At 36.2% G+C, this 27,764-nt stretch overlaps 1 protein-coding gene across 8 annotated transcripts in view; it reads left to right on the top strand.

The window, feature by feature from the left end:
- LOC149540034 (uncharacterized) overlaps positions 1 to 22,661 on the top strand; it is a 42,812-nt gene extending 20,151 nt beyond the window's left edge. For 2 of the 8 annotated variants that reach the window (XR_016356337.1, XR_016356338.1), the window contains exons 3-4: positions 15,758 to 15,896; positions 22,248 to 22,661. Coding sequence is in view for 3 of the 8 variants with exons in the window: in XM_089801220.1 (XP_089657346.1) it covers positions 15,758 to 15,796; positions 22,248 to 22,266 (58 nt within the window). In the remaining 5 variants the exon portion in view is untranslated. The remainder of the gene's footprint in view (positions 1 to 15,757; positions 15,897 to 22,247) is intronic. The other 6 variants (XR_016356339.1, XM_089801221.1, XM_089801220.1 and 3 more) reach the window with 3 other exon arrangements.
- Positions 22,662 to 27,764: the final 5,103 nt, after the last annotated feature.

Genomic DNA, 27,764 nt, shown 5'->3' on the forward strand with positions numbered 1-27,764 from the left:
CCTCCATAGGTAGGAGGGACTTGTACATTCTTCTTAGGAGGTTGGTCTCCCCCTCCACCAACAGATTGTGCTGGTCTAGTTGATGTTGATGTAGCAGTAGTAGTGGAAGTAGCAGCTGATGATTGAGTTGTTCTGGATGCTACTCCACTTGCAGAACTTGCAGCTCCAGTTCTCTTTCTTCTTGCTCTGGTCCACTCTATCCATTTATCTGTCCCCTTGATGAGACCATCAGGCGGAATTGACACTATAGGAGTGTCCTTGATTTGCTCATAAGTTGACGGCCTCATAAAAGAGCCATCATCTGTGAGATCACTAACATCAACAGTGTCATTATATAACTTTATCTCATCAAGTGTCAATCTAGACCAATACCTCTCTCTAGTTTGGTACTCATTATGACATCCGGCCCAATAATCTTCAATATCCAGAACATGCCTATAAGCATAACCAAGCTTCAGATAATCTTTGACAAAGCTAACAGGATCATACTAGGGTCTTATAACTTTGTAATCGATCAACCTAATTCTGTTCTCAAAGGCTTTGATCAAATTCCGAGCATCAGACCTTCAATCACAAGAATAAGGTCCTACTCATAGTTGGAAAACTCGGATTCGGTAACAACTCGCCAAGCCCCCCAAAAGTTTAATTAGGAAAAACTCGGCCATTAAAAAAAAAACTCTGGAAAACTCGAGAACGTAAAAAAACGACTGAAATTTAATTAAAAATACATTTTTTTTTTGCAAAATTTAATGAGAATATGCATCTAATAAGTTAATTAAAGAGAACGCAAAAGAAACAAGCAGAGTTTATATATATATATATGCATAGTGGGTACAAAATCGCATTCTCATGCGGAATGCTGACGGCGAGAAGAAAAATAGTAAATAATTTCAATCTGTCAAACTAGAAGTAAATACTAAATACATCAATACAATCATGTCTTCCTCTTTCCAATTGTACTAGCAGGAAAATGAGGGGGTCTAGTTCTCGAAGAAGTGCCCTGCACTGGGATTGGGCGTGAGCTGTGTGACTGTGAATTCTGTGGCTGTGCCTCCTCGCTCGACATCTGTACTAATTGGCTCGGCGTCCTAGAAGAGGATGTATCTCCTCCTATATGTGGCACTGGTAATCCCTTCTCCTCTGAGCTTGAATCATCATCATCCTCATCCTCAGTGTCCTCCATTGTGAAATGAAAATCTTTTCCAACACCCTCTTCCATGGCCTGCCTCTCCAAATCAGCGATCTCATCTGCTGAAAGCAATGGACCTGGCTCCTGTGCCGTCCTATCAGAATAAAGATCTATCTCTTCCAGATCAAGTGGATTAGGTAGTGCTAAAATTTGTGCCCTTTTTATGCGCAACTTAAGATTATAGTGCACATAAACAAGGTCATTAAGCCGTCTTTGAGTCATGTTTCTTTTCTTTGTGTGGATGGACTCAAATAAGCTCTAATTACGCTTACAATGGGATGCACTACAAGGTTGGCATAAGACTCTGAGAGCAAAATTCTTTAAATTGGGGGTATTGCCACCCCAACATGCCCACCAACCATTTGCAAAATAAAAATTATAATAAGTTATAAAGCAATGAAAAAAGATAATTAGAAAACACAACTTATCAATTTGCAAAAGTTTTAAAATTTGACGCTTTACCTGGTGCTTGAGTAGCTCTTGCTCTCTTTGCTAGTATAGAAGAGAACAAATTATCTCTCAATTCCACATAGACTTGTTGTTCAGTCACAACAAGGTCTCTCTTCGCTTCATTGGATATCATTCTCTCAATGCATTTAGAGAGACCTTCCATGACCTCTCCGTTAGGATTTGAGTAGGAATCATCAGCCCTAAAACAAATAGAAAATGATATTAAGTCTTACTACACAACCTTAAAAAGTAAAGTAAAATGAAGTCTTAGTAAAGTCTCAAGGACAATCATAGTACCTGAATTTGGAGTTGAGGAAGTAGCCTGTTGCATGAATGGGTTGGTGGAGCGTATTGTTCCACCTCCTATCAATTATTTCCCAAATGAGGTCAAATCTGAGTTTGTTTACATGATAGTAATTTCTAACAGCCTCTTTGGCCTTATCCATGGCCTCATAAAGACCTCCCATTGGGGATTGTTGCCCATCACATATGCGCAAGACTCTAACTAGGGGCATTGACATCTACATTTGAAATTTGAAAAATACAAATTAGTTAATAACATAGTAAGTTATGAATTAATAATGAAACTTGAATCAATTAAAATATAATGTTTTGATTCTTGAAGTTACCTCCACAATCTCTGTAGCCTTTGCAAAAAAACTATCATCAAAGACTATTTGTCCCACAACCTCTCCTTCGGGCTTCTTTGAGTAAGGTGAAGCAACCCAATCATCATACACAAACATTTGTTTCAGAGCCAATATGTGGTCAAGAATACTTTGCAATGTCAAGAACACCGTTGCAAACCTTGTCATAGCGGGTCTCACCAAATCTTTTCCTTTAGTGGTCTTTCTTATCAAAATGAGAACCTATGGTTGATTATAGATATATTTGGTGACTCGCCTAGCATCCTCCACAATTGGACTCACCCAATCAAGTTTTTCTATGTCCTCCAAAAGAAGGTCAAGGACATGTGGTGCACAAGGTGACCAAAAAAGTGTGGGATGCCTCTCTTGGAGGATTCTATCTAAAAGATTAGTAAAAAATCAATAATTAGTTACAAACTTACCATATTTACATCAAATCTAAATTGAATAATACCATAGCATTACATTCATGATTCATTTTGAACATAAAAAATTAAATTTACTTGCTGCCACATATGCTGCTGCATTCTCTGTGATGATTTTGACCACATTCTCTACTGCCACCTCCATGACAACATTTTCCAACATTAAAGCTAATGTGTGTGCATTTTTTACTTTGTTGGAGGCATCAACAGATTTCCAAAACGCCACATCAGCTTTGCAAGCAACCAAGAAATAAATAATGGTTCTACTTCTTTCATCTGTCCACCCATCAAATAAAATGGTGCAGCCATATTTCTTTCACTCTTTATTTTGGTCTTCTATCAATACTCTTGCCCTATCAACCGCATTGTCAAGCAACCTACAAAATTTAGGTGTAATAAAGTTTTAGTAAAACATGAGAAATAACAATTAAGATTTAAATATAACAATGAACTAAAGTGAATCACAATTATCTACAATTACTAAATAGTAAAATACTAACCTTCCACTCAAATCCTTGTGAGGAGGCGGGTTGTACCCTTCGTCCGATATTGAAATTGCATTCACCAAATTCAACTAGTAGGGACTATCAGCCACATACATTGAGACATTGTTGAAAAACCAAAAATCAGCTGCTGCAATATCAGTTTGCTCATGCACCTCCTTGTTCCATCTAGTGCCCTCTAATGATGGCTGTGATCTAGCTGTGTTCCTGGACACAAAATAACTCCCTATCCGTAATGTGGATGGTGATGAAGAACTAGGAAATGTCGAAGAAGTGGAACCAGCAAAAGAGGCACTTTATTTGCAGAACCGTGGGCTACGAAGAGATCCCCGTATGTTCTCAAGTGCTTCTTCTTCTTGCATATCAAAAGGAGCTCTTTGAGATTCAGCTATTGCTGCCCTCATAGCTAATTTCGCCCTCTTCCTATTCAATTTTTTCTCTTCAACAGCTGCAAGTAGGGCATTGATGAGTTATTTTTCTTCTTCAGTTACCTTGAGACAAGGATTTGAATCATGTTTCTTTATGCCTTTAAGGTGGTATTTGAAGTGGTTTATGCCTCCATAAATAAGTTTTTCACATGGAATGCATATGACCTTCCCAACATCATTTGGAGCTTCATAGGCAAACTGCCATGCCTTATCTTTTGCATTTCTAGGCCGAGTGCCTATATATCCAGATGGGCATGGTTTTTGTGGCCACTCTTCCTGCGGATTTGTCATGCTTTTTTAATGCTTAATTGCTGCCCTACACATAAATTTATAGCAAAATGAATAAACAAAGTTAGAACTTAGAACTTAGATCTATGAGTATGAACTAGTTACTAAACAAAGTAAACAAACAATTAGGGTTTGTTTTTAGAAAATTTTCCATATTCTTCAAAAAAAATGGTCAAACATAGAGCTGAATGGCTTTCAAATGATTCAAACATAGAGTTAAAATGCTTTTAAATGATTTGAATTCATTTACAAGCAACAACAAAAAAAATAGAACATTTTTAAAAACTATAAAAAGTTTTCCAACTATGATAAAAAAGAACATACCTGGAAAGAGATTTGCCTTCTAAAACTAGTTAGAATCCTTGACAAATCCACTCAAATCTGCCTTGAATCACTTGCAATCACCTAAGAATGCCTCCAAGCCTTCTTCTCTCCACACCTCAAGCCTCTAGAACACACAAATCCAATTGGCATTGCAAAAAAACATACTTTTGCCCTATATTGTTGGGCCAGTGCACGGGTTATGTCACCGCGAGTTTTTAATTAAAACTCTCCAATTACTTGCTGATTAATTGGCAAGTTTTCACCCCAGCTGAGTACTTGGAATCCACGAGTTGCCCAGCTTAAAAACTCGGCGAGTGTTGGAAACTCACCAAGTACTCAGCGAGTGTTGGAAACTTGCCAAGTACTTAGGGAGTGTTGGAAATGAAAAACTCGCCGAGTACTCCGGGAGTCTCTTTGGGAAGCCATTGAATGCACCAATCCTCAAGTAGGAGAAAGATGGAAATTGAATAAAGCAGCATTCGAACTAGCTGACTGCTGATATAGCTTCTAGTGAAAACCTCCGCTTAGGGCACCCTTGCAGTTCCTGACATATTGTGAAGGCATCATTTACGTTTATGTATTCTTCAAAGCTCCTCTACAATTGTAGGTGAGGATAGAATTCATATACCTTGGTGTTCTCATCAAAGTCTTCAATACAGGGCAGACCAGGCCATAGATGATGTGTGGCTAAGGCAGATATTAAATATGATGACATAAAGAACTGTTTAAATGCCCTTGCCCAATTTAGCCAAGAGGCAAGCTCTTCACATATAATTTGAGCCCAATCAATTTGTAATCCTTCAACACAGATGGCCTGAACCAAGTAGAAGTGGTGCTCACTGTTATCCTGGAATCTCTTCTTTCCCCTTTAGTCTCAGCAACAGAGCCAAGATATCCACGATTTCCTTCTTCAGATTGGTTCCAAAGAGAATTCTTGACATTTTGCTCTTTTTCCCTCGAGGAGAGTCTGAAACCATGTTTTTTGCATATCTTCTCTCCTAGAGTCTTTTTCTCATTAAACATTGATGCAGATGATGAAAAATCAATGTTACAATACTCTTCCGTTATTGGAATGCCAAAGGCAGATTGCATCAACTCCTTATTCACAAAAAGCAGAATAGATTGGTCGGGCAACAAGATTTGCTTTGTCTCTGGATTATATCTATCAATGCATTCCTTCCCCAACTCTGGCGCTTGCATAGCCATATGGGGAAACCTACAGCTTCAACCAATCCACTCTCCTTCAATTTCTATGTGATTGGATGGATGGGCTGGGTGTTTAGTCTTTTGTGCATATCACCTAGGTCAAAAAACTTGAAAGAAGTATCAGAAAAGTTCTTTAACTCACTCTCTAATCCAACTAGACTATCATACCTAGCAGTTCTGATTGCCATTCACTTATAAATTCACACAGAGAAGGCAATTACTTAAATTATAACCATTACGAAATGAGGAACTCCGTTTGGTAGAAATTCGATCATATAGATTCATAAATTCGAACATGGCACCACACTAACGAAATAAATCATAACCAACAGTTATAACTGTCGGATTTGCATTAAATTAGGCATATTAACGGCTCTTTAAATCATTTTACTTCTACTTGTATGATAGCCCATAAATCCGACTAACATAAAACTTAACTTTAATCTCCTGTAGTAGCGAGATCATATCCTTTCCGAATCGCTTTAGCTTAAGCTTACTGGAAGCTACCCTTTTAATTTCAAAATCCGGCACAAGGGCTTGCACTATAATTCTTTAAGTGTGGGGAAGGAGGCATTAACTTGTTTCTCCATAAGCTTGCCTTTACCTTTTATTTCCTTTGATTTGGGAGCGCATTGTGAGGACTACTTCTTTAGTGCCTTGAGTACTTTATCGCTTCCTTTTTCGCACAAGGCTTTTCTTCTTTTAATCACTTAACTTGGAGGAGCCGCAAAATGAACATTTCGCACTTGGATGATGATTTCTTTTGTATTGGGCTCGCACCTAACAAATTACTCCATCAGAAACATCTTTTTGGCATCTCCACAGAATGTCTTCACATCTGGCTTCAACTTTCTTCATCTCTTATATGCTCCAGGATAGAAGCTTCACATTTTCCTTCTAAATGGAAAGCACCATCGAGACATGTATTTTCTGAAGAAATAAACAACTAGAAATATCTCCCATTGATTTGGTCACTTTTCCCTTTTATTTCCCAGCTTTGCTTTGGAAACATACTTGAAGACCTTCGCTTCCAAAGGGGAAGCATACAGATAGATGGATCTCCGTTTCTTTGCACAGAATTGGATTTTGACTTCAGATCTTTACTCAGAGAGTTCCATGGCTTTAGATCTTGTTCTTTTGATCTTTTCATCATGAATTAACTTCAAATATAACTGGAGATGTCAGAATTACTTTTTTCATCAGGTATTCCTCAGGATCTTACCTGATGAAGCACGCCAACGATGGAAATCCAACAGCAAGGGCCAGAATCCGGAAGAAATGCCTTGCTAGAGATAGGAACATATTGCAGAACCAAAATAGACTTTCTTCTCATTGCGAAGATGCTCAGATAGAAACCCACCCAAACCTAGATCACCTAAGACCTTGATGTAGAGAAGAAGTGAGAATCCCACATAGAGGTTTAGGGGAAGCGGAGCAAGGAAAACCCGGAAAGACACATAAGGCAAGCCCTAACGATGTTTGATAAGAAGAGAGCCACCTATGGGCTATCTAGATAGGGAGTTAAACATGATTGCATTGAAAATTCACCAAGTTAGAAGCTTAAAGGGATGGACTCAAAGTATGGCAACACGCTCTCTACAGGAATTTCTTGTTTCATGGTCCATGAAGTTTTCACTCTCTTTGCTAGCTAGTACATGCCTTATTCTGACAGGCACCTCAGCACCATCTGTCATGTGGATTGTTATAAAATATGCACTTGTTATTAGTTTGGAGACAACCAAAACTCTGTCCGTTTTCTATTTCAGCTGCTGCTGTAACAATACAGTTTTTAATTAGTGGCCAGTGGCCAAGGTTTTTCGCGAGCCATTAGTTCGTTGGTCATAGGCCAAAACGAACTATTCTATTTTAAATTGCTTTAGAGATCTGTTGTTAATGCTGATAGAGTTGAGCCTTATATATTATGTAATATCAGCTCTGCAGCAGACTTTAGTAGGCAGACTTTGGTGTTGAGACTCTGTATTATTTTCCGGTAAGGAAAACAGCATTTGCATGATCAGCCTAGTGTAGAAAAAGCTTTCTTCTGTTTCATCACCTGACAGACTAAGGAGACATGGCCCACTTCTTGGGACATCTGGTGATTTTTGTTTTTTGCAGTAATGTGTGTTTGATTAGTGTTGGATTGTTACTTTTCATAATATGATTAAGAACTGTCTGTTATTGAGTGAGATTGTATAAATAATTTATTGATATTTTGTTGGATTTTGATTCATTTACTGAAGTAATTCAAACCATGAATCTACAATCTGGAATTTATATAGGAAACTGCCACTGTTACAGGTTGTTATAGTTTCTTTCACAGTCACTGCAATAAAGACAGAATGAAAAAGCTAAATCAAAATTTTTGTCTAAGTGATTCCTGTGTGTTTTTAGTTGCATTCACCAACACTCAGCTCACTATCTACAACCCTTGTGCATATAGCTATGGCACCTTTCACAAGTTTACACTGCTGGATTGACATGTAGACCAAGCTGAATCTATTTATTAACCCCTCTTATTTTTTACCTGAGTTTTGGCCTATTAGTGTGTATGCAACCAAGTTCACTTATTTCTCACCAATCGTTAGTCTGTAAAATCTTGACAGCACGAGCCTTGAACTCCAAGGTTTCCCTTTATCAAATTTCTCTTTTGGATGTCACAGCACATACAAAAGTTGATTTGAGGAATACTGTGATTATATTCTCTTAGCTGAGCAGCTGACTTCAGAGTAGTTAGGGTTGGCCAAACCGTTCATGCCATAACTCACTCTCCAAGTTTGAATGAGGTAGTAATGCTGTAGAAGGAGATTATCGTACAAGGTTGGAGAATGCATATATCTGAGACTAATGATTGACTTGTCAATACAACCAAGGCATAGTCTTGCAAGATTTTTGGTCACTACTTTATCAAGAGAAAACTCATCTTTCTAATCAGTTGATTTGGTAGACATAAAGAAGGTTGGCACACAAGTCCGGAACACACAACATTTTCAAATGATCCATCATCCATGTCAACTGAACCTTTCCCTACAACTTCCACCTGAGTATCACCACCTGTATGAATGTGTGGCACTGATTCCAACAATGAAAACTGTTGTCTATCAGAACCCATGTGACATGTAGTGCGAGTCAAGTATCCATGGTGTGGAGATTCTGCAGCTGCAATACGTACCTGTCCTTTGCCTTTCTTGATTTTGAAGAAGTGGAAAGAGGTGCTGCTTCTTTGTAGGAAGATGGAATTCGATGTGCTTTTGCTTGATAGCGTTTGTCAAGTCATCAATTTGCTTAGCATGCAACACTGTTAATCATGACCAACAGTGGGAACTGTTAATTTCTAGAATCACTGCAAATGTACTAACAATGCCATTGTATTGTTTGTGTTCCAAATGCAAATGAAGGCTTATAAATATGTGAGGAGGAGACATGTCTCATGAAGAGACATGTTTCTACGGTTAAACATCACTAGTTAACATATTAGTATAAATAACCATATGCGTAATATATTATTTTATAATAATATATAATATATATTATATATATAAGATATTTATCTTAAAGATGATTTACCATCAACAAGGTATCTCATGTTAAAATCAATCCGACAGAAGCTACAACCTCGACACTCCCTCTTAGTTAAAGAGGATTTATAGAACACATTATGCTTTAAAGAATATGAAGAGATATCATCTTAGTATGATATTCAATTCACTATGAGGTTAAATTTCTCACCTTTCATAACACACAATTTAAGCAATTTCCATAACTTTAAAACACCACCTTAAGTGTGGCCTATAGTAGTAACTATGTCATAGTGTTCGGCAAGATCTGGGCCAAAGAACCATAACAAGTTGGTTATCATGTTGTCCGACAAAATCCTCCCCAAAGAACCATGATAACAAGTCTGGCATTCATAAGATCGCCACCTTACAATGGTTACCTTCCGTCTATTCGTTATCATGATTTCCAGCACTCTAGGACAACAATTTAATGAAGCTGTCATAATAACAGGTCTACCATTTATAAGATTGTCATCTTATAATGGTTACCTTCTGTTTATATATGTCAATAAAAGATCGTCACTTTTCATTACATATCATATGTGAAATAGTAACCATCATGAACCCAGTCAGAGGGTGGTACAATGGTTTTCACCTTAATTTTCTTTCACAGAGAAGAATGCATTACATGGAGTTTCACTTAGAACTTCTCCTCATAGAGAAGATATCATTCACAAAAGATTGCACCTCAAAAATTCTCCCTTTGAACAATGATCCTGAGAAGTCAGGTCTAGTAGTTACTCCCTTAGAGGCTCTCTTTCCACAAGGATTCTTGTCACATTCACTTTGAGTCTGATATCAATCTACTCATTTTCTAATGATAAGTCCCATCAAAATCATGCAATCACACATGTATTTCTAGAATCCCTTTTATTAATCTTCTAAGCTCCACATTGCCTTCGAAGAAGTGTATTACTCCCTCTTAATTCAGAAGGGATACTGATAATCTCAATCATCAAATACATTTGCTTCAAGAGCCTCACTTTATCCAGCTTGATCATAACTTCTTTCAAGCTACTGTCATAAGCTACCTAATGTGTCATTCTTCTTTTCCTGCAAGATCAAGGATAAATAGTTCATGTAGTACATATAGAAATAAAAATAAGAGAGACTATAATGCGTGGATAGATGTAAAAGATAAGAATTCTTATCTGCACACGGTCATCCATGAGACTGATTTCTCCAATGAAGGTCCATATGGGAATGAAACGTTGGGTAATTATTCACCCCCCCACATACTTCATTTTTATATAGTTTTCAATCAATATCAAATCTAATGAGAGACAATCATCCATGAATGATATCAACCTCTATCTCTAACTTCTTCTTTCTAAGTATTAATCTTAGTAAGGAATCATTATCATGTTATCATTAGTACTAATGAAGAAATTTAACTTGACATCCTCAAACTCTTGTACTAGAACCTTATCATAGGAAGATTGTCAATAATTAACTTGGTACAAAGTATTGATTATCTTCTTTAGATCTTGCAGATTGTAATGATAGGTTGTTTCCAAGAACAATGTCTATTCAAATTTTCTTCTTTGCCTTATAGGTTAGTCACATCACTTTCCAAATTGCCAATCAATTGAACAATAGAAATTTCCATTTGATTAATGATAATCTTCCTTGATTAATAATCAATTAGTTCGATCTTGTAATAGTTTCTTGTAATCATCCTTTGGTCATGTAGGTATTTGATATTGTAACTCTTCAACTAACATCAATAAATTACTTCAAGCTTACATCTGTCATTGAATTTGTATGGTCTCAACCAATATAAAATGATAGTTGTCAATCTATATTTATTTCTCGAGAAGGAATAATATCAATCAATCTTTTAATATAGATTCTCCACTTGAATTTAGAATGTTGACGATGGTATATTCAATTCATCATATTACTTAGCCAAACTTCGATGTGTCATTTCCAAACGGACAAGTCTTTCTTGAAGTCTTTAGATTCATTCAAATTGACTGCTACATTGTAATAGTTTTGGCCATTACAGTGAGTTATTTCATCTTGCACTAGTGTAGATTTGCCTTAGAGCGCATTTCAAGTATTGTGAAGACATTGTTTGTTCTGGAAACATTCTGTGATTCAAGTGGAGAATGCGCTTCATATATTTCATCCGACATAAAGTGTGGGAATAGATTGCACCAAATTATGATAAATAGAAGAGAGTTTCCAGAGGTTGCACAGAGGGTACTTAAATCTCCTTCCTACAACAACATTCTCGGAAGAAAAGATCAAGGCACATATCTTTTTATAGTAATAAGATCACCTTGAATAAGTATTCTCAATAACATTAATATATTGAAATTTTCAAATAAATAAATAAAACATACTTAAGTACCAACCAATAAAAGAATTCCATAGTAATATTATTTGAATAAATTTCATTTCAAATGATAATAAATATAATAGTTAATAATTAAAGTAATTTGGGAACTACCATGTTCCCTATATTACATATACTCTTAACACAAATATTCCATATTCATTATAATTAGAAAGTATATTTCTCATAGTACAATCAATATACCTATATAATAAAACATAATCATAATAATATATTTTATTTAATTAATCTTACCTTCTCACCCTTTGAATGTGGGGTCCATGCCCTTGTCAAATATCTTCCTTTGCTTAATTAAGACTCCTTTTTATCTCCTTTGATGCCTTTTGTAATATCTTTATCCCCTATAAATAGGGTGGTCAATAGTGGAAGGTTGCGTCCATGGTGGAAATGTCACCTCAGATCTCTGCCACATATGCTGCTGACTGGGAGAAGTTTGTCCTTGATTTGTTTGTAGTCCGATGGAATTGGATGCTCTGTGTTCCTCATATCATAGTCTCATCCTTTATACATGGGATGATGTGGACATGTCATTTATTCATAAAACTGTGCACATCCTTTAATAAATTTTTCTTTCATTATTTCTTAAATTAAGGGTATCAAAACCTTAGTTTACCCCTCTATTTTAATCATGACGCATACTTTCTATTTTATATGTTTGTATTGTATTCTTTTATGTTCCAGATTATTCCCATGTGATTCCTCCACGGTGGCAGTATTGTGTATTGGTTTGGACTGTACTATCTCTTATCTACTTCGGTGTGGCTCCAGATTGGCCTATAATTATTCGATGCCAATTCCTATCTTTCATTGCAGATATATTCATATTACATATTGTATCAAGTAAAAGTGCCACATCTTGGTTCACTTAAGAACAGCAAAATACATGTCCAGTTTCTCTGCATGACCACCTGTAATTTTCTTCTCGCCACTCTTAATGAAAAATATAGGGATGTAGCTCCATTGGATTAACCATCACAGTGGGCTGGCTATTTTCTTGGCACCTTTGACGGTGCCAAGAAAATTTCGAAGTGACAATATTCTTCCACATAGCTGATCCCCTTGTCGTGTTGAGTTGAAGTCTCTAATATTCCCTCATGATCGAGTTCGGTTATTAATACGCTACTTCACTTCATTATTATTATTCCCCATATATTTATTTCTATGCTCCACGGGGACGCGTTTCCTGCCTCTGTACCCTAGTACCCGTACCGGGTACGAAACGGGGACGCGGGTACGGATTTTGGCCGTACCCTGCGACGTCCCTTTTTTGAAGAATTCAGAAACGTCCCCGAAACGGCCAATTTTTTTGGGCAGGAAACTTGGGGACGGCCAGCAGTATCGGGGACAGTTTTGCCGTCCCCTATCCGTCCCCGAAACTGCTGGCCGTCCCCTTTTTTCCAGTCAATCTGGTAAAGGCAAACCATCCCCAAAAAAACATTTTTTCCTAATTTTTGTTGTTCGTGTGGCCCCTAGTCATCTTAAAGACATAATAACAATATGCAACCCATATTTGGTCCATTAAAACACTAACTCTTCTACTCATTTTTCGATTTAACATACTTGCTAAGAGGAAGGAAAAAAACATAAGAGCAGTAGCAGCAATGAGCAAAGATTGTGTTTAGTGAGGCAAGACTGCGTTCGGTATTTACTATTTACCAACTATTTTAGTTGGACTTCTCTTTATTTCATTCTGATTTCAGCATGATACTTGAAGCCTTTAGGCATTTTAATTTTTGCTATATATGTATGTGATATTGTTATAATGGAAGCACTTAGTATTTGCCATTTGATAATATTCCATGTATTTATCTTCTAAAATGTCTATGGTGAATGGTTTATCAATGTTATGATATACATATTTGAATTTTGTCTCTATAGTAAAAAAAATCCCCTATGTTTTTAATCGCCGTCCCCTGATGTCCCGTCCCCTAAATTTTGGCTTCGACCCGTACCCGTACCGGAAACACGTCCCCGTCCCCTAAAACGTCCCCGTCCCGGAAACTCCGTGGAACATAGATTTATTTCTGTGAGAACTTATGCTGGGACTGCATACATAATTATATATATGGATGAGTAGTCGTGGTGGTATGAGTTCTGCATCCTTTTCAATTGCGATCAACGTAGACCCTCTTATATTATTTTCTTGATCGGTGATAACCATGGCCCATGAATATTAGTGATGGATTATACATACGATCTCAGTGGACTGACTACCACTTTAGGAATGCTTACTTGATGAGGTGTTCTGATATAAGTATTCAGAGCTTCCTAATCTTAGTGTCGATGATGCCTAGCAAAAGAGTTTGCTCCGGTTATATGTCTGCTCCATGATACCTCCAGAAGATCGTCGCTTCTTTTCATGACTCCATAGCAATATCCACGTAAGTATTCTTTCAATTAGACCATCCGCCACAAAATACACTACCCATTTTGGGATATCGGAGTATGCAGATGACAAAACCAATAGATATTTATAGTTTATCCGCTTATGTTCATACTTGCCTTTAAGGAATACAAACCCTTTTCCCTTGTGTATCTTCCATGTATGATCTGCAACCAAAGAAATATACTGCAGTAATATGGTTATCATTCTAGGGTACATGACCCATCGGTCAGCTCATTCCATTCAAGCTTCAGCCGCATTTTTGGGCTGAATTTGATCATGAGCCAAATGTCTGTTATAACTTATAACTTTATTTGTTTATAATTTCATATGCCATTACAAAAACACGATCTCCATTAGACTGATTGAACTCTGTGTTGAGACTGCGCTTACTTCTTCGTAAGTGTTATGCGACATCAGGCACAAGAATCTTGGCCATGCTATCCCAGTCGATTGTCTTCGTGGCCTGCTCTGTGATCATTACTTTGGTGGTGTTTTTTTTTTCATGAGAGGCTTCCCTTGATCACTTGCACTAATGGTTCCTCAATTTATTCAATTTCCCTAATGACACCAATAGATTTGTTTTATGTGTGAATATTTCACTGAGTTTGACATCGATTCTGAAGTCCTTGATACAGCAAGTCATATATGAAGATATGAGTCTATATATATTTTCAAATTGCTGCATATGAATATTACTCATCCAAATACCATTCATCAACTCTCAGTTGGCTCTGATACCATGTTAATTTATAGGATCGCTGCAAATGTACTAACAATGCCATTGTATCGATTGTGTTCCAAATGCAAATGAAGGCTTATAAATATGTGAGGAAGAAACATGTCTCATGAAGAGACATGTTTCTACAGTTAAACATCACTAGTTAACATATTAATTTTATAGTAATATAAATAACCATATATGTAATATATTATTATATTATTATATAATCATATATAATATGTAATATATATTATATATGTAAGATATTTATCTTGAAGATGATTTACCATCAACAAGGTATCCCGTGTTAAAATCAATCCGACAGAAGCTACAGCCTTAACAAAAACAAGTCGGTCTTCCCTACAATTCCCTCTTCTTGAAAAAGTATGGTGTCTTTTTGTGTAGGAGAATTATGCTCTATCTTTGTTTGGCTTTTTCTTTGATTGCTTCTATTTCTTACTAAATCCTATCCCACGACTTGCCACCAAAGCTTCTGGCTTGAAAGATTGGGGAATATCCAGAATTTTATACTTTGTTTGTTCAACTGTCAAATCTTTGTGAACGAATCAAATGATGGTGTAGTGTAACAAACAAATTTTTATATCTAAATTGAAGACGGTTTAAACTAAAACTCCCAGCATTTATTTCACATGACACTAATTGCTTTTAACAATTAACAGAAAATAATTGAAATCACATTCAATTGAAATAACTAGATCAACGATTAACTATTCACTACTGTATTCATATTCAGCTGAAATAAAGAGATTAACAATTAACTAGCATAATTGCATAGAAGTAAAGTAAATGCTTAACAAGAAAAGAAAGAAAGAACATACAAGTATCTTCGAAGGATCTTTAGTTGGTTGTGCAAGCCTCGGCTTTGGTGAGAGGAGAAGTATTGACATAGGCTTGACCTCCCAACCTCAGACCATACTTATCCTCACACATTCTATCAAATTAGAATGGGCCTCCCTACCTCGGGATCGGCTTGGGATGTTCTTCAGTCCAACTACTTGAGCATCTTGGTGTTTTGAGTGTCCGCTCAGTTATGAAATGGACGTGCTTACATAACTAGCGTTACTGACATCAAGTGATCATTAGATGACAAACATGCCTATAAACTACCTTGCCTAGAGATTTCCGATTGGGTTCAACGACCCGATCACCACCGCTCGACTTGACAACAGGATTCATAACAGAGATGAGCACGAGCTATTAAATATATTTCATTTAAGGTATTCTTGTCTGATTTCTCTTTTGTTTTCTTGCAGATTTATTCCACCTCATCACCATTTCATGGCTGCCGGCTGGTGAGTCACAGGTGCATTAAAATTATGAGTGCTCTACTCTTTTACACCTCTTCACCATATCATGGCTATATTGCTGGTGAATCCCAAGTGTTTTGGAAAGGTTATAAGCAATCTGCTCTTAATATCTTTTATCATAATTTGAGACAGCATAAGACTTGATATTGTTATTAGTAACTTCATGAAGGTTTTTACACATTTTGAGATTCCTTTTAAAGAGATACCACTCAACTTCTTTTAAAGATGATTATGGGTATAATGAGAATAAAAGAAAAACTCAATATAATTCTCAGGAAACAGTTAGCAAATTGCATAATATAATCAGAGTCATAGAGGAAAAGACTCCTAAGCTTAGCCGGCTGCAGTAGAATATGCATTAAAAAACATAGAAAAGTAACTCATGACGTGATATTTTTTCTCTGGGTAACTTGCAAATCTGATCGGCTGCCTCTCGTTTCTTCAGCACTTAATCCTCAATATCCTAGCTGGAAATACTTGCTTGGCTGAGTTGAAAATCACCCAAACTGATCAAAGTTTTAACAAAGGTAAATTGCAGATGTATCAAGGGCAGATTGTAGACGTATCAAAGGTAATTGTAGATGTTTCAATGGCAGATCGCAGATGTATCAATGGCATGATGCAGACGTACAATTCAGGGTTGGATTGGTTAATGAGACAAGGGAAATCTGAAACGTAGCAAGGTAGGAAGAAGTTCAAGCACCAAGGAAAAAGGTGATCCTGTCTCTCCCTCACGTCTTCCATATATGGAGAGTGATCAGGACTCCTTGGCTTCCTTCACTTACAAAAGATTAAAGCCGATTCAAAATTTCAAGTATTAAATCGATTATGAAAAGAGAGGGAAAGAAAAATAAAATAAAAAGTTGAAAAGAAGAGTTGGACGGATTATAATTTTCAATATTATAATATATACTCATGTACGTTCATGTAAGTATATCAATGGGGTGACATCATTAAATTACATTATTATAATTTATTGATGCCATTTCATTTTTATATTTATATGTACGTATGTAAGTATTTATTATAATAATATGATGAAGATCAATTAAAATCTCTCGAGGTATGTTTTATATTTTAAATTATATTATTTTATGTTGTCTTAGATTATTTTCTTAATAGCTCATGCGGTCCCAAAAATGTATCTTGTGATCAAGTTGTTGCGTCCTTTCCAAGGAAGTTTAAGGTCATACCTGCCGATCCTGAAGACTGAACTAAGCGAACATCCCATTCCGATGATTCCGTTTAGCAATGCTTCCCCCCTCTACATCTTCTCCTGCAATCACCCATAAAAACACTTTCGCCATAATAATAATTCCATAATAATTTCATATAAACATAATAATCGTTATTTTAAATCAAGCAACTGCTAATCATCTAATAACAGTTAATGGTTAATGACCATTTTCATTAACAGTTAATACAACATATATAAATAACTACCTATTTCACATGATCATGAAAGAATAATTTGTTAAATTCAACGGTTATGAATAAGTTTAAAATTAGGTCAAAATTTTGGGATGTAACATGTAGTACAGGGGAGGAAGAAATGTGATTGTCTATGGGTCATTTATAAGACAAGGGAGGAAGAAATGTAATTGTCTTTGCAGTCAAGGTGAGAATTCTTCCATGGTCAGGTAGAGTGGTGTCTCAACACTATTGCTCTGAGTTGATTGAAAACCCTTTGGCTGGGAAAGTCTAAATAACACCCTTAAATAAAAATGGAATTGTTTCAAGAAGAAAATGCAGATATCATTGTTCTATTGTGCCATGTGGCTGCTAGGCCCGAGTCTGAATATTTTGAGAAGTGAATGTGTTGTTGTTCTTATTGTTTGTGATGACAAGGACCAGGTTGATTAGGCAAAGTTGATAAGTGACTGGCTGCATGAGCAACTTGTAAAGTTTAATGACGAGAGGCAATTTCACATGTGCTCTGTGCTCTTCTATGTGCTCATCATTGGTAGAACGTCTTGGCCAGGCTTAAGACAAGAGGGTAACATTGCAGAGGGTACCCCTATTTAGAAATGTTTTCCTCAATTACAAGAGGAAGAAGGCATGAATGGCTTTTCCTGTGTTCTTGATGTTTTTTAATGACACTCATGAGAATGTCCTAAAGGGAGACTCTCTAAGGAGGCTAAGGCCTTGATTCAGAATTATGGTAGCTTCTACATACAGTTTTAGAGCTTTAAATATTTGAGGGTTGGAGGTAATGACAAGGCACCCTTAAAACTACCTAGGTATGCCTTTGATCATTTTTATTCTTTGAACTTTGGTGCCAAATGGCATTTTTGAATATTAAATTTTCAAATGAGGAAGAAAGAATATTCTTTTCCCATGAATTTGCCCCATTTTTCATGTTAAAGCAATGAATCCACTAAGTTTGTCAACAAACTGCTGGCTTGGTTTAGTTTCCATTCTCTGCCTATGAGAATCCATTTTGTTAGTAAAGGGTATGTCAATCAAAACTTTTACAGGTCCACCTAATATGTCCACTTACCAAAGCTATAGGACTTTTGGGAAGATTTTATTGATGAAAATGAAGTTTTCAGAAGAAAGCTCGACAAGGCTGACTTAGGATCAAATGATTGCTTTTGATGTTATTGTTTTTGTTTCTTCGGAAATAAAGAAGAGACGTGTATCAAAGTCATAGTTTCTTGGGTTCCAAACATATCACATGCATGGTGGCACAGTAAAGTTAAAATACTTTCTCGCTCCTCATCACATGCAGGGAGGCCCAAAGAAACCAATACTAATGTCCAAGCACCCCAATGTTTTTTTGTGACACTCGCGATAAGTATTGAGGGATGTCTTGAAGAGAGAATCTCTAAGGAGGCCAGGGCGTTGATTCAGAATTGCAGCTTCTACATACAGTTTAGGAGCTTTTCATATTTGAGAGTTGGAGGTTATGAAAAGGCATCCTTGAAATTACCTAGGTATGCCTCTGACCATTTTGTTTTCTTTGAACTTTGGTGCCAAATAGTATTTGTGAATATTAAATATGTTCAAATGAGGAAGAAAGGATATTCTTTTCTCACGGTTTTGTCCCATTTTTCATGTTAAAGCAATGAATCCGCCAAGTTTTCTGACAAACTGCTGGCTTAGTTTTGTTTCCACTCTCTGCCTATGAGAACCCATTTTGATAGTAAAGGGCATGTCAAACAAAATGGTTCATCCAATATGTCCACTTACCAAAGCTAGAGGACACTTGGAAATATCTTGGATAGATTCAGAGTCTGGCAGAGATAATGACCCTCTGGAGAATTTTTAAAAGTTGGAATCCATCTGTGAAGTGCGTGTTGTGGCATTGTCTAAGAAAAGAGCTCCATTGCAAACAAGCTCAAATGAAAAGGATGCCCAAATTCTAAATCTATTAGGAGAACAAAGTCCCATAGTCTCTAATAAATGGAAATCCCTAAATGTCAATATTCAATGATTTCGTGCTGTCGTCTATTTCTTGTGTTAATACCTTTTTAATTAAAGCTCCAAAAGTACTTCATCCACCACATGGCTTAAAAAGGCCATTGAAAAAAAGAAAAAGAAATACTCTCCAGTCGTTGAAGCTAAAGTTGATACAGTTGCACGCTTATTAGGCGAGACTCCCAAGTCCAAGGAGGCAAGGCGAATGGCCAGGGTGGTTGTGGATCCTCAAATTGAACATCATGTGTTAGAAATTGCCCGATGCTAGTGCAGACAAGCATGAACATGAGCCAAATTGTCATGGGACTCTCAACTACCGAAGGTGATGTATACCATGCCACATCTCTGTCTCTGTGCTGTCTAAAAGAATTGTAGTCGCTGAAAAGAAAAATTGAGAACTCATTCAATATATGGACACCCACACCTCTTTTATCCAATCCGCTTGGCCCAGAAAATGATTTAACTAGCTAATCCTCAGGGGTATCCATTATAGATCTTATCTACTCCAATGAGCTGGTGTCTGTCAAAAGAACTCAGGCAATTGCTAAAGCAGTAGATGATTGTCCCTCATTGAAGATGGCTTACAAAACTATGACACACTCAAGTAAATGATTAATCTTCACCAAGTTGAGCTACGGAAAGTGAAAAGAGAGACTGGTAGATTATGCACCACCCTCCTGGAGATGCACGAAATTTGCCTAATTACCCCCCTCTATCTTGATATTAGAAGGTATCATTGCTAATCTTGACCCCAATAACATCACTCTTTGGGTAGAAATGCTAGATTGGAAACACCATGTTACAAAAGAACTGAATTTTAGTCTTAGATCTTATCTACTGTAATGAGCTGGTGTCTGTCAAAAGAATTCAGGCAATTGCTAAAGTAGTAGATGTTTGGTCGAGCAAGATGATTGTCAAAGGATTGCCCGGGGCCCCTCATTGAAGATGGCTTACGAAACCGTGACACACTCAAATGAGCTATTAATCTTAACCAAGTTGAGCTACGGAAAGTGAAAAGAGAGACTGGTAGATTATGCACCACCCTCCTGGATATACATGAAATTGCCTAATTACCCCTCTCTATCTTGACGTTAGAAGGTATCATTGCTAATCTTAACCCCAATAACATCACTCTTCAGGTAGAAATGCTAGATTGGAAACACCATGTTACAAAAGAACTGCAGTCTAGTCTTACAACATTCATTGTTAAGAACACGAATCTCCAAAGTGATCTGAGAAGTCACTTTTCTACAATTGGTATAAGCATATTTGGGCATGATGGGAAAGAAGCTAGAGGCAGATATTGTAAAGGATGCTTTTCGTCGAAAGGTCAGGGATGACCTCTTGACCTCTCTGCATAAGGCCGATTTTAGATCCTTGGAGCAAATGAAGAATGCAACCATGGTGGTGGACTCTCAGTGATGAGGTCAAGGATATTCCATGGGAGATTGTGGACGTTGGGAAGAAGGTGGTGAAGAGGATAAGAGTTGGATTTAAGTCTGATCTCGTTGAAGAAGAGATATTGCCAGTCCTCATTAAATTCAGGGCATGCAGAAAAAGGACAAACCCACAGGTAACACAGAAGCCCTAGGGTGATGCGGTTGATGCAACTGTACTGGTTCAGTGGGAGTTGGACGAGTTGGAAGAGCTGGAAGAAGAAGCAGACGAGGATGAGAAGGATTTGTTAATTGATGGTCTCTAGTTGTTTAATTTCATGCTATTCATATCCCAAAAACTATAGGCTCTGGAGGGCCATCTTTATGTTTTATGCTATACTTCAATACTTATAAATTATAACTAATCTTTGGGGTGGTTATCTTCAAGAAGTCATCGGTTATTAAAGTCAGTCTTGTTAAATTTTTGTTGTGCAAGTGTTAGAAAGAAAAATCTTAGAGAAAAGCTTTGATGACATATTATGTGAAAGTAATTTTCTGTGAATTATGAAGAGATTATTGCAGTTCAATTACTATAGGATACTGTCATTGTCTGTTGATTTCTAAGTTCAGATGATTGATTGTTGCTTCAGCATACAACTTTGTGTGAAATTGAAATGGCAATCTGCAGATGCTCAAAATGAATTTTATGGTTAAGGAAACTTTGTGTTCCAGTTGTGATATAAAAAATCTGTTATTTTGAACCTTTAAAAGAACTTTCTGATTAAAAGTTCCCTTCCTTATTTGGTTTTGGGTTAAAAGCATATTGGTTATTTTTAGTTCATTTTCAAACCATAAGAAGGTAGCAGCGTCTTCTAAAATAAGCAGAGAGTTGGTGTAGAAGGTCATCGAATCTGACTCAACTGTTGTTCAGATTGCCACTTGTTGGGCACAGTATATTGTAAGAGTTAAGTGGTAAAAATCTGCAACTAACAGTAGGTAAGGACATAAGTCCTATAACAGTTAGTAGTAGCAATAATTTTGAGTTGTGATTTCATTGTCAAAAAATGTTTCGAACTTGAAAATTCTTGATATTGTATTCGAGCCAATTAATTTTTGCTGGTTGCTAAAGAGATTGAAGGCGCATTGACCATGGTCTGGCACAGTGTGGTATTGAATGAGAAGTGTAGGGAAACAATTTCTTTTTGGAATGTGTTTTGCATTTTGATTGTGTTATGTTCTATTGCTGTAGTTATAGCTGTCCTTTAACTTGCAAAATGGGGCTCTCTCAATCTATGTAGTTTTAAAAACTTAATATACACATTATTGCCGTACCCAAAATGGCAAAATCTGGCTCTTGGTCTGATATCTCTGTAATATATTTCCCATCCTCATCATCCCCATCCTGGAAATGCTGTGGAACACAGAAGATCTCTCATTTTTTATCTTTTTAAGTTGAAACTAGTTAATGCTTTTTTTTAAAAATGTATTTCTCTTAGCAGCATTTCATAGTTTCCTGTAATAGTTGAAGTCAAATATCTACTAACTGATTTGGATCAAGGGTGTGTTTGAAGGTGCTTGCTTACAGGAAAGTAACCATGATTTGCAGAACAACTAATGCTTTTCTTATTTATCTGTTTCAGGAGTAAAGGTTTGACGTAAGGGGGATGCAAAATTGTTAATCTCCACTATTCTTTTGTGCATGTTTGAGGAGGATTAAATTACAGTGAAGGAAGCCTAGACCTCATAAATTCAGTAGTTATTCAGTGTGCTGAGATAATTTGTTTTAGGGGAGTGGTTTTATGTTAGCAATTACTTTAGAGCTCTAGAAAGTTTTTCATTGAAGATATTATATTATTCAATGGTAATTTTTGATTATTTAAACTTCTGATACTGTTGTCTATTGAGTTGCAAGTTGCAACAAGAGAAGTGCATGTGAGCAATTTATGGGTTCAAATTTTTCTTGAAATGTGTATCAAATTCGTCACATATTTTCATGGAATCATTCCCTGATCCATATGAATGGATATGCTGCTTTGCTAGACATTTCCTTAAAATGGACTCTTTGGATTTGAGATACAATGTGCTCTTGTATGCGCTTGACCTTACTGCTCTTGTTTGTATTGTTCTTTAAGGAGTTCTGAAGGGAGACCTAGTGAATAATGTGAGATGCCTTAACTCCTTAACTTTGTCATTTTTTTCTGTAGACTTTGTATCCAAATATACTACACATTACCTCCGTAGACTTTGTATTTCAAATTTTTCTTGAAATGTGTATCAAATTTGTCACATATTTTCATGGAATCATTCTGTGATCCATATGAATGGATATGCTGCTCTTTTGCGTCCTTTTTGCAGACATTTTCTTTAAATGGGCTCTTTGGATTTGAGATACAATGCGCTCTGTATGCACTTGATCTTACTGCTCTTGTTTGTATTGTTCTTTAAGGAGTTCTTAAGGCAGACTTAGTGAATAATGTGAGATGCCTTAACTCCTTAACTTTGTCATTTTTTTCTGTAGACTTTGTATCCAAATATACTACACATTACCTCTGCAGGCAATGCAATATTATTTTAATCGATGAATCTTGCCCTGTCATCTGGAAACTTGTTTCAGATTTACATCTATTGAAATTTGATGTAGACTTGTAGCAGGTGTATCAAGCCTTATAGAACAAGCATTAGTCATCTGTTTTCTGTGGTGCAAATCAGTGTTCCAGAATGGTTCGAACACAAAATAGCACTGTGAACTTAAACAAGAAGGAAAACCACAGAACCTAATAATAATATTTGAAATATTGATGCATTGGTACAATGTAACTATATGTAAATAACTGGATGACTTTATGTGGTTAATCATTGTGTCTTTCATAGCAGAGCCTAATGTTCAAGTACCCAAGAGATAGGTGTTGAATCTGGGAAAAAATATAAGCTTTTAATGGTGTGTGGCATGCCTTAATGGATTGGGTATCTATGCAAACTGTTATTTTGCAAGGAAAATTTACCAATAAATGAAAGATAACTGTATGGAAATAATTAATCTCTTCTGGACATTATTCTGTTCCATTTTGGTTATATTTGGCTTTTGACAGACTTTTGAGCCCATCTTGCAATCCGTTCCACCAAAAAGTTTTTACCCACTTTTTCAGTAATTCTGTTAGAACTTACGCTATTATGATTGAGTAAGCCAAGCATTTTTTCAGGTTGCATTAGACAATCCTTAGTAGAAAATATACTTTTCAGTGTGTATCTGTTTTCAAGAACTTGGTTGCCAAACTATTGAAAAACTGCATGGTCCATAATAATATGATAGAATAATTTTATGAAAATGGTTATCAGATTTCTCATAACTGATGATTCGGATCACTCTACATGATTCATTATTAAGACTTAATGATACTGTTGGATTTTAGACTAAAGTAATATTACAAGTATCTCTAGTCAAGTGCCGGATGCCAGAGCTAACCAAAAGAGAACACAATAAATAAACTAGCTATTACGAGCATTAGTTATTTGCAACCCACTAAATCAAATATTAAATGTAATTCTCCTAAAGTAATAGTTCCTGTTTTTAATTTGCTTATTGGGTCTTCAATTGGACGTCATTAAAGTCCTTCGTTCACTGCGTCTTAAGCTCAAATCCCTTGTCCTATCTTGATTGACTGTAAAGCACTCCACACCCATTGCCTCCCTTAAGTGACGACGGAAATAGTAATTTTAGTACAATTACCTTGGCATCTTTTCAATGTGGATGTTTCTTAGACGAAAATGAGTGCCCTATGGCTAAAATTAACTTATGTGTTCTTCATTAATGATGTTGTCGACTTTTCCTTCTATTTACGCATTGATGGACCTTCCCAATTTCCCCATTGTAAGGTACCCCACAATAGTAGTCAGGACAAATAGATATCTACTGTAGGGGGGTCTAAGTTGTTTTTCTAGAATTATAGCTTTTATTAACTTATTCTGGGTAGAAATATAGACTTGGGTCCAAAGAGTAACTTTAGTTGAATCATGATAACCAGTCTTTGATTGAAATTTGTTTGCTAAAAAACTTAAAAGAGCATGATTGAACTTACTATTGTTCTCTGACTTAAATTTACAACAAAGACTGCATAGCAGCTTGATAAACTGCAGTCCAACAACCATACCTTACTTATTCGCAATCTAATAAATGGTTCATAATGCTTTGCTTTAAATTTAAAACCGTTTCCTCTTGCTTGTTTTCTTTAAAATATAGAATTGATTCTTTTCTTTTTTATGAGCAAGGGATTTCACATACATTATTTTTGTCAACATGTCTGTGGATTGGTGTTGTATAAAGATGAGGTTGTGTTCATGGCATGGTGTTTACATCTGATCACCTTTGAAGCCTTAGTGAGATTGTTTTGATTCGTATTATCTTTGTTTCGTCCATGTGATGAATTGCGTCGAATTGGATACGATGAAGCTCAAATCTAAATATTCATTTTTTATCTTCAATATGGAGCTTACATTATGATTAAATATTGCTGGGGGTCAAGCTTTTTTTCATTGAGTATGGAGCTTGTTAATCTTCAATATGGAGTTTACAGTATTTGATGCATCTGTAGAAAAGCTCTTCACATAATTGAGATATGAAGTATTCTAGAGGGCATAATTAGGATTTTTTTTTGCAATTTGATCTGCTTGATGATGAAACATATTCAGATTTTTTACTAGCTATGTTTGAAGATCTATGCTAGCTTGACATTGGAAGCTATCTATTGCCATTGCTGATCACTCAAATATGATCACTCTCAACAGTATTAGCATGCTCAAATGTAGATAACATGAAGGGAATAATATAAATAGGGATTAAACAGACAAGTTAAGAAACAGATCACCAACTTTAAATTGGAGATGAAAGAGATGGATTTTTAAGGAAGAGTGCCCTAGAGATATCTATAATCACTTCTTAGATGCGCATTACAAGTGTTATAACACCTTCAAGGCTTGTTAAAGATTCGACAACACCTACCACCTACAACCTGTTCAAACCTATTCTTTCATCTTGGATTTGCAAAAACCACAAATTTCCCATTTGAATCAACATAAAGATCATTAAACAAGTTTTTCTTCAAAGAGCCAACTCTTGCAAATTCAAGAATATGTTAGTTATACAACTCCTATAACATTCCATGGGTGTTAAGAAGGTGAAAAGGACATGAAAATAATCAATTCAAAGTCTAGAACCCTTTATGTTATACTCTTTGTCCACAATTGGATGTGTCCATTACTTGTCATGCTATGAGTTTGTTGTTTGTCATCAGTTGGTCATGGTTACATTATGTTGGCATTTTGTTGTAAATGATGCTCAGAAAGCTCAACTTAATAATTAAGTTTGGCATTTGTACCTTGAGCTGGAGGTTACAAAGAGTTATGAGCATCTATAACACCCTTGAGTTCACTTTGCAAGTTGTGCATAGTATATTTTCTGTTTGAGTGTAGAAAATCTGAAAATCTCACTAGTACAGGTCTTTCGAAATGTTATCCAAATAACCCGAGTGTCCAAGATTTAACTTAGACCTATATTTTTTGTATCATAGTTATCCCAAGAGGAGGCTTTTGGTCCATAAAAGATTGTGCAATAATTAAATGCGTGCATTTTCTACCCACTCCTTTAGGAACCCATTCTGTTTTGTCATGCAACTGCAACCATATTTCATGCTCTCTTGTTAAGGAGCAATGTTATTCTACGCTTTATTGTTCCTTAGGTTCAAAATTGTCCATTCTGATGAAAACGTCTTTATCTTCATCTAACAAAGAAAGTTCAAGTGAACTCATCAAAATTGATTATGGAAAATATCACGTCTAGGCAAGTATACTTCAAAAGCATTATGGTCTGACTATTCTAGAATCTCAAAGGGAGTACATCTCAAAGGTCGTAAGGTGCCTTGGAACCTCTCTTTATCAAAGTGCACCCATATTTTTCTCACTAAAATTAAATTTGATGTTTTACTTGATGTTGATTATAGCAGAGCTAGTGTTTGATCACTCTAAAACTCCTTGATATTTTACTGGACTTGGAAGATGTATTTTTCTAATCTTTTCAATAAAATTTAGTATTTATAATCCTTTTTCCATCCATCATCTTGGCTATACTAAACAAACACTAAAGGAAAATGTGTGTAGAAGCATAATATGTGTAAATAAAGACAAATTTGTAGAATAGTGAATAGAACAATTATAAAAGCATTGTATATATATTAATGTTAATCTCAACCTTTAGGATATTGTTGCATGTAGTTGCAAGCAATTTTATAATTGCTACTCATTTTTGTCCATCCATTTGGAAATGGGGAGTTGTAGCACATCAATTTAGTATCTATTTTACATGGTATGGTGCACTCTTTCTCTAAGCTTTGTATCTTAATCTAAAATGATAAAGTTCAGAAGCACAAATATAATATTTGTGAAGAATTATTCCCAACTCACCTCTTTAGAAGCCAAGCATGCACATTTTAGAAAAATGATCTACAACAACAAAAATATATTCATTATTGTGCTTCATCTTAAGCATTCCACTGTCAAACTATACGGAGATGCTCCCCAAAAGGTTTTTTAGGCATTAGCAATAATAGCTACACCCCAAGTTTCTTATTATTGGGCTTGCTAATGCTCCACAATTGGCAACTTCTTATAAAATTAAAGGCAACCACTTGAAAACAAGACTAGTACGTGGATTGTTTACATCTATTTAAAACTTGAAAGTGTTTCTAATACTGTGACCTATGTGTATATCTTATAAGGCTTCTCTCTTTAGGCACATTGCAGAAGTTCCCTATTTCAAGAAGACACTCATCAACGACATAAAAACTAGTTATTTGTTTCAAATTCATTATGCTCACCTTTGTTTGCCAATTGATGCACCTAACTAAAATTCTTATCTTGTACTAAATAAAAAGAAGCAAGGAGCACAAGAATGAGGCAAGGACTAAGGGTCCTTCCTTGGTAAAAAGAAGCCAAGCACGGAAGGGTACGCACTAGGGCGAGCAAGTGCCCTAAACCGCTGCCGAGAAAAGCTGGGAGGGTGTTGCTGACAAGTATAACAACAATGAGGTCCCACAGATTTGGAGAGGCTCGCGATGGTGGCACTGGAAGGTTGCTTTGTCCCACGAGCAGGAGACGAGGGAGAGAAG

Source organism: Cupressus sempervirens, chromosome 9 (assembly GCF_028749045.1).
Source record: "Cupressus sempervirens isolate cs-2001-9-10 chromosome 9, ASM2874904v1, whole genome shotgun sequence".
Classification (NCBI taxonomy): Eukaryota; Viridiplantae; Streptophyta; class Pinopsida; order Cupressales; family Cupressaceae; genus Cupressus; species Cupressus sempervirens.